Raw genomic sequence first — 12,377 nt, forward strand, 5'->3', positions numbered from 1 at the left:
TGAATACAGAATGGCATCTAAACCTCCAAGACCAACTTCTCCCAACCATCAGAGAGCAATCTGAGGATGAACAATGCTTTTTCCAGCATGAGCTCCAAGTGGCCAGGAAAATTGACATTTTGGGTCTGTGGCCAGGAAACGCCCCAGATCTCAATCCCATAGAGAACTTGTAGTCCTTAAAAAGCGGGTGGACAAAACAAACACAAAAATTGTGATAAGCTCCAAGCACTGACTGGGAAGAATTGGTTGTCGTCATCAGTCAGGATTTGACCGATATCCAGCCTGTCGGAGCGAAGTGCAGAAGTCTTGGCAATAAGGGCCAATACTTTAAATATGGAGTCTTTGTTGAAACTTGATCCATTTGTCAAAAGGTTAAAAACTTTTAAAATGCTTATAATTATACCTTAGTAACCATAGATCTGCAAATGGTAAAATGGAACAATACCTCTGCAGCGCCACCTATTGGAAGGCAGCATTCCTGCAAGTATTGTTCCATATTTGCATATTTCCCAGAGGAACGTAGATGGCCTTATAAGAGTCTCCTCACACCTTCTAGGTGCTCTCCTTAAGGAGAAACTATACCTTCCCTGACCTTGGTAACCATAGAAACATCTGACTAATCCCTCACTTACACGGAACGAGCAGGTGACATCATCGCTAGCCGTTATGCTAGAATGTTTAGATCACCGCTGAGAATCGTTCACGGCTTCACATTCTATGCGAGACACGGAGCGGGGAGCGTTCAGACGCAGTGATCATTTTTATGCTGGTTGAAAAATGAGCGACAAAAGTAGACAAAACTAATAGCGCCCAATTGGTTTTGCGTTTAGACGTAACAATTAGAGATGAGCGAGCACCAAAATGCTCGGGTGCTCGTTACTCGAGACGAATTTTTCGCGATGCTCGAAGGTTCGTTTCGAGTAACGAACCCCATTGAAGTCAATGGGTGACTCGAGCATTTTTGTATATCGCCGATGCTCGCTAAGGTTTTCATTTGTGAAAATCGGGGCAATTCAAGAAAGTGATGGGAACGACACAGAAACGGATAGGGCAGGCGAGGGGCTACATGTTGGGCTGCATCTCAAGTTCCCAGGTCCCACTATTAAGCCACAATAGCGGCAAGAGTGGGCCCCCCCCCCTCCCAACAATTTTTACTTCTGAAAAGCCCTCATTAGCAATGCATACCTTAGCTAAGCACCACACTACCTCCAACAAAGCACAATCACTGCCTGCATGACACTCCGCTGCCACTTCTCCTGGGTTACATGCTGCCAATTCCCCCCCCCCCCACGACCCAGTGTCCACAGCGCACACCACACTGTCCCTGCCCAGCCTTCAGCTGCCCTCATGCCACGCCACCCTCATGTCTATTTATAAGTGCGTCTGCCACAGGAAAAGCAGGCACACACTGCAGAGGGTTGGCACGGCTAGGCAGTGACCCTCTTTAAAAGGGGCGGGGCGATAGCCCACAATGCTGTACAGAAGCAATGAGAAATCCAATCCTGTGCCACCTCCATCTGGAGCTGCACACGTGGGCATAGCAATGGGGAACCTATGTGCCACACACTATTCATTCTGTCAAGGTGTCTGCATGCCCCAGTCAGACCGCGGTTTTTTATATATAGTCACAGGCAGGTACAATTCCGCAATGGGAATTCCGTGTGCACCCACAGCATGGGTGGCTCCCTGGAACCCACCGGCGGTACATAAATATATCCCATTGCATTGCCCAACACAGCTGAGGTAGTAATGTCATGTTTAATGCAGGTGGGCTTCGGCCCACACTGCATGCCCCAGTCAGACTGGGGTTCTTTAGAAGTGGAAACAGATGCATTTACAACTCCGTGTAGACCCACAGCATGGGTGGGTGCCAGGAAGCCACCGGCGGTACATAAAAATATCCCATTGCATTGCCCATCACAGCTGAGGTAGTAATGTCATGTTTAATGCAGGTGGGCTTCGGCCCACACTGCATGCCCCAGTCTGACTGGGGTTCTTTAGAAGTGGAAACAGATGCATTTACAACTCCCTGTGGACCCACAGCATGGGTGGCTCCCTGGAACCCACCGGCGGTACATAAAAATATCACATTGCATTGCCCAGCACAGCTGATGTAACGTCAGCTGTAATGCAGGTGGGCTAAAAATTAATTTGATTACACTGTAGGCGAGGGCCCACAAAAATTGCTGTATCAACAGTACTAATGTACATCCGAAAAATTGGCCATGGCCAACCAAGAGGGCAGGTGAAACCCATTAATCGCTTTGGTTAATGTGGCTTAATTGGTAACTAGGCCTGGAGGCAGCCCAGTTAAAATAAAAATTGGTGGAGGTGAAAGTTTCAACGCTTTAATGAGCATTGAAACGTATGAAAATTGTTTAGAAAAATTATATGACTGAGCCTTGTGGGCCTAAGAAAAATTGCCCGTTCGGCGTGATTATGTGAGGTTTCAGGAGGAGGAGGAGGAGGAATATTATACACAGATTGATGAAGCGAAAAGGTCCCCGTTTTTGATGGGGATACAGAACGATGCTTCCATCCGCGGGTGCAGCCTACCTATTGCTTAGGTATCGCTGCTGTCCGCTGGTGAAGAAGAGAAGTCTGGGGAAATCCAGGCTTTGTTCATCTTGATGAGTGTTAGCCTGTCGGCACTGTCGGTTGACAGGCGGGTACGCTTATCTGTGATGATTCCCCCAGCCGCACTAAACACCCTCTCTGACAAGACGCTAGCCGCAGGACAAGCAAGCACCTCCAGGGCATACAGCGCGAGTTCAGGCCACGTGTCCAGCTTTGACACCCAGTAGTTGTAGGGGGCAGAGGCGTCACGGAGGACGGTCGTGCGATCGGCTACGTACTCCCTCACCATCCTTTTACAGTGCTCCCGCCGACTTAGCCGTGACTGGGGAGCGGTGACACAGTCTTGCTGGGGAGCCATAAAGCTGTCAAGGGCCTTAAAGAGTGCTGGCCTGCCTGAGCTGTACCTGCTGCCTGATCTCCGCGCCTCCCCTGCTACCTGGCCCTCGGAACTGCGCCTTCTGCCACTAGCGCTGTCGTATGGGAATTTTACCATCAGCTTGTCCGCCAGGGTCCTGTGGTATAGCATCACTCTCGAACCCCTTTCCTCTTTGGGTATGAGAGTGGAAAGGTTCTCCTTATACCGTGGGTCAAGCAGTGTGTACACCCAGTAATCCGTAGTGGCCAGAATGCGTGTAACGCGAGGGTCACGAGAAAGGCATGCTAACATGAAGTCAGCCATGTGTGCCAGGGTACCTGTACGCAACACATGGCTGTCCTCACTAGGAAGATCACTTTCAGGATCCTCCTCCTCCTCAGGCCATACACACTGAAAGGATGACAGGCCAGCAGCATGTGTACCCTCACCAGTGGGCCAAGCTGTGTCTTCCCCCTCCTCCTCCTCCTCCTCCTCCTCCTCCTCACTGCGCTGAGATATAGACAGGAGGGTGCTCTGACTATCCAGCGACATACTGTCTTCTCCCGGCTCTGTTTCCGAGTGCAAAGCGTCTGCCTTTATGGTTTGCAGGGAACTTCTCAAGAGGCATAAAAGAGGAATGGTGATGCTAATGATTGCAGCATCGCCGATCACCACCTGGGTAGACTCCTCAAAGTTTCGAAGGACCTGGCAGATGTCTGCCAACCAGGCCCACTCTTCTGAAAATAATTGAGGAGGCTGACTCCCACTGCGCCGCCCATGTTGGAGTTGGTATTCCACTATAGCTCTACGCTTCTCATAGAGCCTGGCCAACATTTGGAGCGTAGAGTTCCACCGTGTGGGCACGTCGCACAGCAGTCGGTGCACTGGCAGATTAAACCGATGTTGCAGGGTGCGCAGGGTGGCAGCGTCCGTGTGGGACTTGCGGAAATGTGCGCAGAGCCGGCACACCTTTCCGAGCATGTCTGACAAGCGTGGGTAGCTTTTCAGAAAGCGCTGAACCACCAAATTAAAGACGTGGGCCAGGCATGGCACGTGCGTGAGGCTGCCGAGCTGCAGAGCCGCCACTAGGTTACGGCCGTTGTCACACACGACCATGCCCGGTAAGAGGCTCAGCGGCGCAAGCCAGCGGTCGGTCTGCTCTGTCAGACCCTGCAGCAGTTCGTGGGCCGTGTGCCTCCTATCTCCTAAGCTGAGTAGTTTCAGCACGGCCTGCTGACGCTTGCCCACCGCTGTGCTGCCACGATGCGCGACACCGACTGCTGGCGACGTGCTGCTGCTGACACATCTTGATTGCGAGACAGAGGTTGCGTTGGGGGAGGAGGAGGGTGCTTTAGTGGAGGAAGCATATACCGCCGCAGATACCACCACCGAGCTGGGGCCCGCAATTCTGGGGGTGGGAAGGACATGAGCGGTCCCAGGCTCTGACTCTGTCCCAGCCTCCACTAAATTCACCCAATGTGCCGTCAGGGAGATATAGTGGCCCTGCCCGCCTGTGCTTGTCCACGTGTCCGTTGTTAAGTGGACCGTGGCAGTACCCGCGTTGGTGAGGGCACGTACAATGTTGCGGGAGACGTGGTCGTGCAGGGCTGGGACGGCACATCGGGAAAAATAGTGGCGACTGGGAACGGAGTATCGCGGGGCCGCCGCCGCCATCATACTTTTGAAGGACTCCGTTTCCACAACCCTATACGGCAGCATCTCCAGGCTGATAAATTTGGCTACGTGCACGTTTAACGCTTGAGCGTGCGGGTGCGTGGCGGCGTACTTGCGCTCAAACACTTGCGCTAGCGACGGCTGGACGTTGCGCTGAGAGACATTGGTGGATGGGGCCGAGGACAGCGGAGGTGAGGGTGTGGGTGCAGGCCAGGAGACGGTAGTGCCTGTGTCCTCAGAGCGGGGTTGGATCTCAGTGGCAGGTTGGGGCACAGGGGGAGAGGCAGCGGTGCAAACCGGAGGCGGTGAACGGCCTTCGTCCCACCTTGTGGGGTGCTTGGCCATCATATGTCTGCGCATGCTGGTGGTGGTGAGGCTGCTGGTGGTGGCTCCCCGGCTGATCTTGGCGCGACAAAGGTTGCACACCACTGTTCGTCGGTCGTCTGCACTCTCAGTGAAAAACTGCCAGACCTTTGAGCACCTCGGCCTCTGCAGGGTGGCATGGCGCGAGGGGGCGCTTTGGGAAACAGTTGGTGGATTATTCGGTCTGGCCCTGCCTCTACCCCTGGACACCGCACTGCCTCTTGCAACCTGCCCTGCTGCTGCCCTTGCCTCCCCCTCTGAAGACCTGTCCTCAGTAGGCGTAGCAAACCAGGTGGGGTCAGTCACCTCATCGTCCTGCTGCTCTTCCTCAGAATCCTCTGTGCGCTCCTCCCTCGGACTTACTGCCCTTACTACTACCTCACTGATAGACAACTGTGTCTGATCGTCATCGTCCTCCTCACCCACTGAAAGGTCTTGAGACAGTTGCCGGAAGTCCCCAGCCTCATCCCCCGGACCCCGGGAACTTTCCAATGGTTGGGCATCAGTGACGATAAACTCCTCTGGTGGGAGAGGAACCACTGCTGCCCAATCTGAGCAGGGGCCCGAGAACAGTTCCTGGGAGTCTGCCCGCTCCTCAGAATGTCTCATTTTCATGGAGTGAGGAGGCTGGGAGGAAGGAGCAGCAGCCACAGGATTCTGAGTTGCAGCAGTGGACGGCGCAGAACTCTGGGTGGACGATAGGTTGCTCGAAGCACGTTCTGCCATCCACGACAGGACCTGCTCACACTGCTCATTTTCTAATAAAGGTCTACCGCGTGGACCCATTAAATGTGTTATGAATGTGGGGACGCCAGAAACGTGCCTCTCTCCTAATCCCGCAGCAGTCGGCTGCGATACACCTGGATCAGGAGCTCGGCCTGTGCCCACACCCTGACTAGGGCCTCCGCGTCCTCGGCCGCGCCCACGTCCTCTAGGCCTACCCCTACCCCTCAGCATGCTGTATTACCAGGAATGCAGAAACACAACACTAATTAAATGTGCCGCTTATTGGCCTGTGGTTGGAGGCTGAGTTCGCTTACGGAACGCCAGGAAATAATTTGGCGCAAGCCTGCTGTAACACTTAGCTGCCTGCGTATTTATTTTGAGAAATAGTACCCCCAGCAGACACAGACCCAGAACACTGAGCACAGTGACAGGCAGGCCAAATAGATTTTTTTTTAAATCTTTTTTTCAAAAGGACCACTGCGTATATTCAATCTAATATGTCTTCTGGCCCTGCCTAGACACTTCTGTCCCTGGACTATTACTGCAGGGCGCAATGCTCTGCACGGCCGATATACCAAAAAAAAAAAAAAAGTGCAACACTGCTAACAGCAGCCTCCACAGTACTGCACACGGTTAGATGTGGCCCTAAGAAGGACCGTTGGGGTTCTTGAAGCCTACACTAACTGCTAACGCTCTCCCTACAGCAGCTCCAACACAATAGCACTTTCCCTCAGCTAAGTCACAACGCATCTGTGGCGAGCCGCGGGAGGGGCCGATTTATATACTCGGGTGACACCTGATCTCCCCAGCCACTCACTGCAGGGGGGTGGTATAGGGCTTGAACGTCGCAGGGGGAAGTTGTAATGCCTTTCCTGTCTTTCAATTGGCCAGAAAAGCGCGCTAACGTCTCAGAGAGGAAAGTGAAAGTAACCCGAACATCACGTGGTGCTCGTTACGAGTAACGAGCATCTCGAACACGCTAATACTCGAACGAGTATCAAGCTCGGACGAGTACGTTCGCTCATCTCTAGTAACAATCATTGCACATTTTTTAACGGATTTAGCGCACTGTTACGTGTAAATGGGCCATAAGAGCTAAAAACACTGAAGCAGCAAATTTTGACGCAAATTTTGATTTTCAGTCTCAAGCTCTTGGCCCCCCGACTTGTGGAATGCTGCGGTATATGCCGGCGCTATACACACACACACATATATATTTTTTTTAAATCAATCTACAGTTTTTCCCGATCCTGGATAAAACAGGAGCCACATATGAGGAGACAAAGATGGAACAACGCAGAAACAGATTGATTTCTCTTTGTTTAATTAAACCAGTACTATGTGTGGATCCAGCAAGAAATGGTCGTTAATTAACGAGTTACAAAAACTGAAGAAAAAAAAACTTTGAGTAAAACGAGTGAAGTCTAACAGCTTCCAGTAAAAATCCATTTACAACGCAGTGTTCTTACGGCGGGGGAGGGGAGACGACGCTTAGTTCCCTTTCAGTATAAAGCAGCGATTTGGAAGACCTGAATGTTAGCCTGAAGATCTGCTTCATACAGCATTACCCAGGATGCACTGTGTGGCAAACCTACCTCCCATCGGGGCTGCCTGCAGTACTTGCCACAACTGGGCAGCCCTCTCCATCCCCCCCAAGTCCGCCTGGTAAAATGCAGTCCGTTTTTACGTCCCACCCAAATATTTAAAAGCGCCCTTTCCCATAGAATCTTGGTATATACAAAACCTCAGCGGGCCGGGATGCAGGATCGGATAGTGCGGTATTAAAAACGCGAAGGGAATCTGATGTCTTGTACAAAAAAACGACAGCGCTGCTCATGCCGTCCCTTAAATGTGGAGCCTTAAAGGGCCCCTTTAAAGCTTCGTCACCGACTGCTGCATAAACGGTAACTCGCTCTCTACCTGGAATAAAAGACAATTCTGCGGCTGCGGACTATAAAAAAAAAAAAAAAAAAAGCAAAAAAAATAAAAAAACAACCAAAAAAAACCAAAAACGGACGTTATTCCAACATAAAGGAGAAGCGGAAAAACAGTAACTAAAAAAAAACCACGAGGCTCCCCCATAAACAAACCATACAGTCGCCCTCTAGTGGAATATGTAACAATATCGTGGAAAGCAGGGCGATTACCGGTACAGCAACTGACCCCCCTCACCTATCTGTGTCTCAATGAAGCAGCCAAGGCGGCATCAGGAACGGATTTGCCATTTGGGCCTGTGGGATGCGTGGGCAGCCATATTGGAGGTCAGCCAGGCTTTCCAGGAATTCGCTTTAGCCGCTTCTGAGACGAGAGAGGATGACTGATGTGCTTTTTAAAGTAAAGGGGAAGTAAACTCTCGTTAACATTAGTCGTCGTACCCAGTTTACGTCAAATGTAGCACAAAAAGGGAAAAACGAAACACGTAAAAAAAAAAAAAAAAAGACTCGTACAACAAAGACATTAAACCGTGAAAAACATCAATGAACAGAAGCGGAGAAAAAAACGAAAGGCATCCACCACAATAATCAGCGCCAATGTATCGAGCGATTGTCTCCACTCTGCGTGTTGCGGCAGGGATGGAGGGCGGGCGCAGCTGCGACAATTTATTGGATGGTCATCCCTTTCTTGTGTACACCCCCCGCAGGCCGGAATCTATACAGAATATTACATTGCGGATAATTTTTAAAAGTTCGAAGCGTAAAATATCAGACTTTCATTAACACTGCTGAACGGCCCGTGACTGCAGCGAGGAATGGAGGAACTGAAAAACGTAAGACCAAAAAGTGTTGGAAGGTGAGAGGGACCCGGGGAGAGGCCCCCCCCGTAGAGCCGCCATCTTATCACAGACCGCGCAGCCTGTAGTGATCCTAATGATGCTGGAGCGGGAGATCCGCTGCATCGGAAGCTTCACGCAGCGGCGGATGAACCACAGAGAACCGGTTATGCTTTGCCTTTGAAAGATCCCTGGCCGATGCCGTGTCCCATGTGGCTACTTGTACGGTCAAGCGAGGACAGAGAACGCCCCTGGAATTATAAGTCAGGAAAGCGACTTGGATCCTCCTTGTAGTCGTCTGGTATCGTGAAGATGGACTCCTCAAACTCTCCGTAGCGGAATTCTTGAAACGTTACAGTGGCGGTGATGGTTGGGAATACGGGGATATCTGCGGACACAAACAGCATAGAATGTCAAAGGAGAAACAAACAGCACAGCAAAAATAAAGCTTACCTCCGCATTCCCTCTTCACCCTCCTGATTTCAGCTGTGACTGATAGCCGAGATCAGGAGGGTGCCAGCAGTCACATGATCGCCGGGCGGAAGGCGGAATTAACACTTCCGCATTCTCTCTTCTTCTTGATGTTATAGCGCAGGAGGGTGCGCTACAATAGTTCTAAATACACCGTATAGTAGATTGGGTTGCTAAATAGTAGCCAGGAGAGGCGGTGGTCTCAGTTTATTTGGAGCCTTCACCCTCCTGATCTCTGACAGAGATCAGGGGGTGCCGGCGGTCACATGATCACCGGGGAACGTGGAAGTAATACTTCCGCATTCCCTCTTCACCCTCCTGATTTCAGCTGTGACTGATAGCCGAGATCAGGAGGGTGCCAGCAGTCACATGATCGCCGGGCGGAAGGCGGAATTAACACTTCCGCATTCTCTCTTCTTCCTGATGCACCTCTGTTCATACATGGAGGGCATGTTCATACTCCTGATGCGGGGAGGCCTGAGTGACAGCTGAGGTCAGGAGGCTCCCCGCGGTCACATGATCGCTGGGCAAAATGCAGAAGCTTCCACATTCTCTCTGCATTACAAAGCGCCAATGGAGCGCTATGTAATGTGTAAACGAGAAGGCAGAAAGGGTTAAAAACCCTTTCTGCCTTCTCCTTGGGGGTCCTCGATCAGGATCAGTGCAGGAGTGCATCTGCACCCGATGTGTCTGACAAGCGGGCGCAGATTCACTTCTGCACTGCAGTGGCGGACCTGTTCCAACATCAGAGCTATAGAGGAATTTCATGATGTCGGAACAGGTCAGGCATCGGAGTGGAAAGGGTTGAATATACTGGACTACGGCCGCAGGCTCGGGTCACACCAGTCTGTTGGTTGCTGCAAAGGATGACATTCAGCCAAAATATTCCCCCTCGGTTTGACGGCTCGCATACCTAGTTTTACAGGAAATCCTGGAGGAAGCTTCATCTGTACAAATTCTCTGAGTTTATTAAAGTGCTTGAACGGTGCAATTACCTCAAGGACATTCAGCAATCTGGAAGACAAAGACAAGTCGTTATCACAAGACCCTCCGCTGGTCATAAGACAACCTCTCCGGTCATTCACATCTTTATACGCTTCTCCACTTTTACACCAAGGCCTACAGTATGTGGATTTGGAGGCCAAAGCTACAAAAGGATGAGGAAGCCTGATGTTTGAAGCGCCGCAGCGGACACGGGGAACACTCTCCCAGCAAGGTTTATCTTCTGGATATATAAACTACAAGTATGGAACAGAGAGACTAGAATATAATAACTACTACAGAGCGAAACGGTCTGAAATACACCGTCTTACTGGGTATACAGTACAACCACCCGACACCCCATCACATAAATACTGGCAACTAACGATGTACAAAGAGCACCGAACTAAAATCCAGCCCCTTACTAGACGACGGGGCAAGAGAGATCAAGTAGTGGAAATGTCCCCCCACTCCAGTCCCAACCATGCTATGGTTTTTACTCCACCCATAGAGCAGGCATGTGGACTGACTATAGGAGAGGATCCCCTGTTGCCCCCTTCTATCAACTGCATTTAATTTTTATACGCACAGACCAATATCTGGAGGACTATGTGTAGGGCCACAATCTTTTGGCGAGTCATCAGAATGCAAAGCCGTCCTCTTCAGAGCTAACATTCCACCAATAGGAATGAGCAATATAGGGGGATAACAGGACGAGTTACAGCGCCGGGCCCTGCGCCCCTCAATGCTTCCCGTCTCCCAATCCAAGGTATTTTTTATTGCAATTGTGATTAGGCCCTAAAACCAGGGGAACGGTCGCTGGGCCCCTGCTTTTAATACTCTAGCAATCACTGGGATATTAGTCCGGTGGTCTGTGCTTGTGCCTCTAATCTTTTAAGGCCCCAGCAATGTCCATGGCTGCTACAGATGCATCAATGGGCCACTTACAAGAATCTGCGATGCACTGAAAAGGTCCAGATGGACCCCTAGCAGCCAAGAAGAGTAATAGTTTGGGGTGGGAAGGACCCTTTTGCGGCAGTGCTCATGAGTCTTTAGCTACGCCTCTTGATTTAGGATACGGAGGAGTTTGGTTTCATGAAGTAGTAAGTATTTTGTAAATGGTCTGTAAAGAGTCCTCCACAATCCGCGAGTACCGACTATGTGAATTACATCTACTTTCCTTGACAGATAGGGATAGGTTTAAAAAGATAAAACCGCCATGTTGTGAGGAATCTGAATGTGGTAATATTTTCACCATTTCTTCCATCTTGACCCCGCCATCTATTAAAGGTTATATCCAGTTGTAGACTATTGATGGCCAATCCTCAGGCTAGTTTAGCAATAGCTCATCAGTGGTCACAGAGGTCAATCAGCTGATGCCTGGGCGGGCGCACTAAGCCACTCTGTCGGAAGCAGACAGCTCCGCTCCAACAGATCTGTCGTAGATTAGTTTCCCTGGAACCTCTATAGATACTCAGAATGAAGCTGTGGCTTTACTTTTCTTCTACCCCCTTTGTTTTTCCATTCTAGGCACCAGCAGAGGTCGCAGCAATCAGACACACAAGGTATATCAAATCCATAAGCCACTAATACACAAGTCTGGCAAGGAACGCTGTGCAGGAAGAGAAACCTCACAGGTTGCTGCCATACGTCTCGGGCTACACCAAGATCACAATGCCGCGTTGCAAGTAATGCGTGTGAATGCGGTTGTGTTACTACTCACAATGTGATGCAAGTCATGAAAAATCCAAACCTGGGAGATTTCGGACTTCTCCAGCATAAAGCTCCATGGAAGTTTCTTCCAACTATAAGCAACTTGTGACACGTCAGTAAATTTTTGTGTATCTTATGGGGGGGTGCAAATTCTAATTTGCCTGCAGATCAGAGCCCAAAATAGTTGTGCATCTTCAATGCCAAAGTAAACCGCAGATAAGTTACCCCCTTATTTTGGCCCCCACATAGGCTTGTATCACCCGTCGTAGTACAACAAACACGTGCAATTCATCATCTGGGACTTGCAGCTGCGTTGCAGTTGTGGGACCATCTTAGGGCGCCATTTGACTCTACGGTCAGGCGCTGCCAAATATGTGGCTGACAGTCGTGTCACATCCCGTTGGGCGCAGTAATGTGGGCTGAAACTTACGATTCAATTCCCAGAGGGAAGTCCTGGCTCACGGCGATTGTTGCTTTGAAAGTTTTTTTGTTCTCTTTGCAGACAAGTTCCCTTCCGAGATGTGGAGCCCTGGGGGAAAGAAATAAGGGGATTATTAGGGAGCAATGCAAAAACCAAAAGAATACAGTGCACCCCCCACACGGACCCCACTGACGCCAGACCGGTCGTTACACGGCGGACCGCTGCTCCGTCTCAGTTTTTCCACTAAGCCAGAATCAGGGAATGAGGCAAGTGGAGGCTCCTTCAGGTCTTTGGATCCATGATTAGTGCTGGACCAACTAATTCTA

The 12,377-nt window shown here is 50.5% G+C and overlaps 1 protein-coding gene across 1 annotated transcript in view; it reads right to left on the reverse strand.

Moving 5' to 3' along the window:
* Positions 1-7,002: 7,002 nt before the first annotated feature.
* ANKRD13C (ankyrin repeat domain 13C) overlaps positions 7,003-12,377 on the reverse strand; it is a 35,973-nt gene continuing 30,598 nt past the window's right edge. The window contains exons 11-13 of the mRNA XM_066597776.1: positions 12,061-12,159; positions 9,850-9,950; positions 7,003-8,853 (exon numbers count right to left, since the gene is read on the reverse strand). Of these exons, the coding sequence (XP_066453873.1) occupies positions 8,723-8,853; positions 9,850-9,950; positions 12,061-12,159 (331 nt within the window). The 3' untranslated portion in view covers positions 7,003-8,722. The remainder of the gene's footprint in view (positions 8,854-9,849; positions 9,951-12,060; positions 12,160-12,377) is intronic.

The sequence above is a fragment of the Eleutherodactylus coqui genome, chromosome 3, assembly GCF_035609145.1.
Source record: "Eleutherodactylus coqui strain aEleCoq1 chromosome 3, aEleCoq1.hap1, whole genome shotgun sequence".
Classification (NCBI taxonomy): Eukaryota; Metazoa; Chordata; class Amphibia; order Anura; family Eleutherodactylidae; genus Eleutherodactylus; species Eleutherodactylus coqui.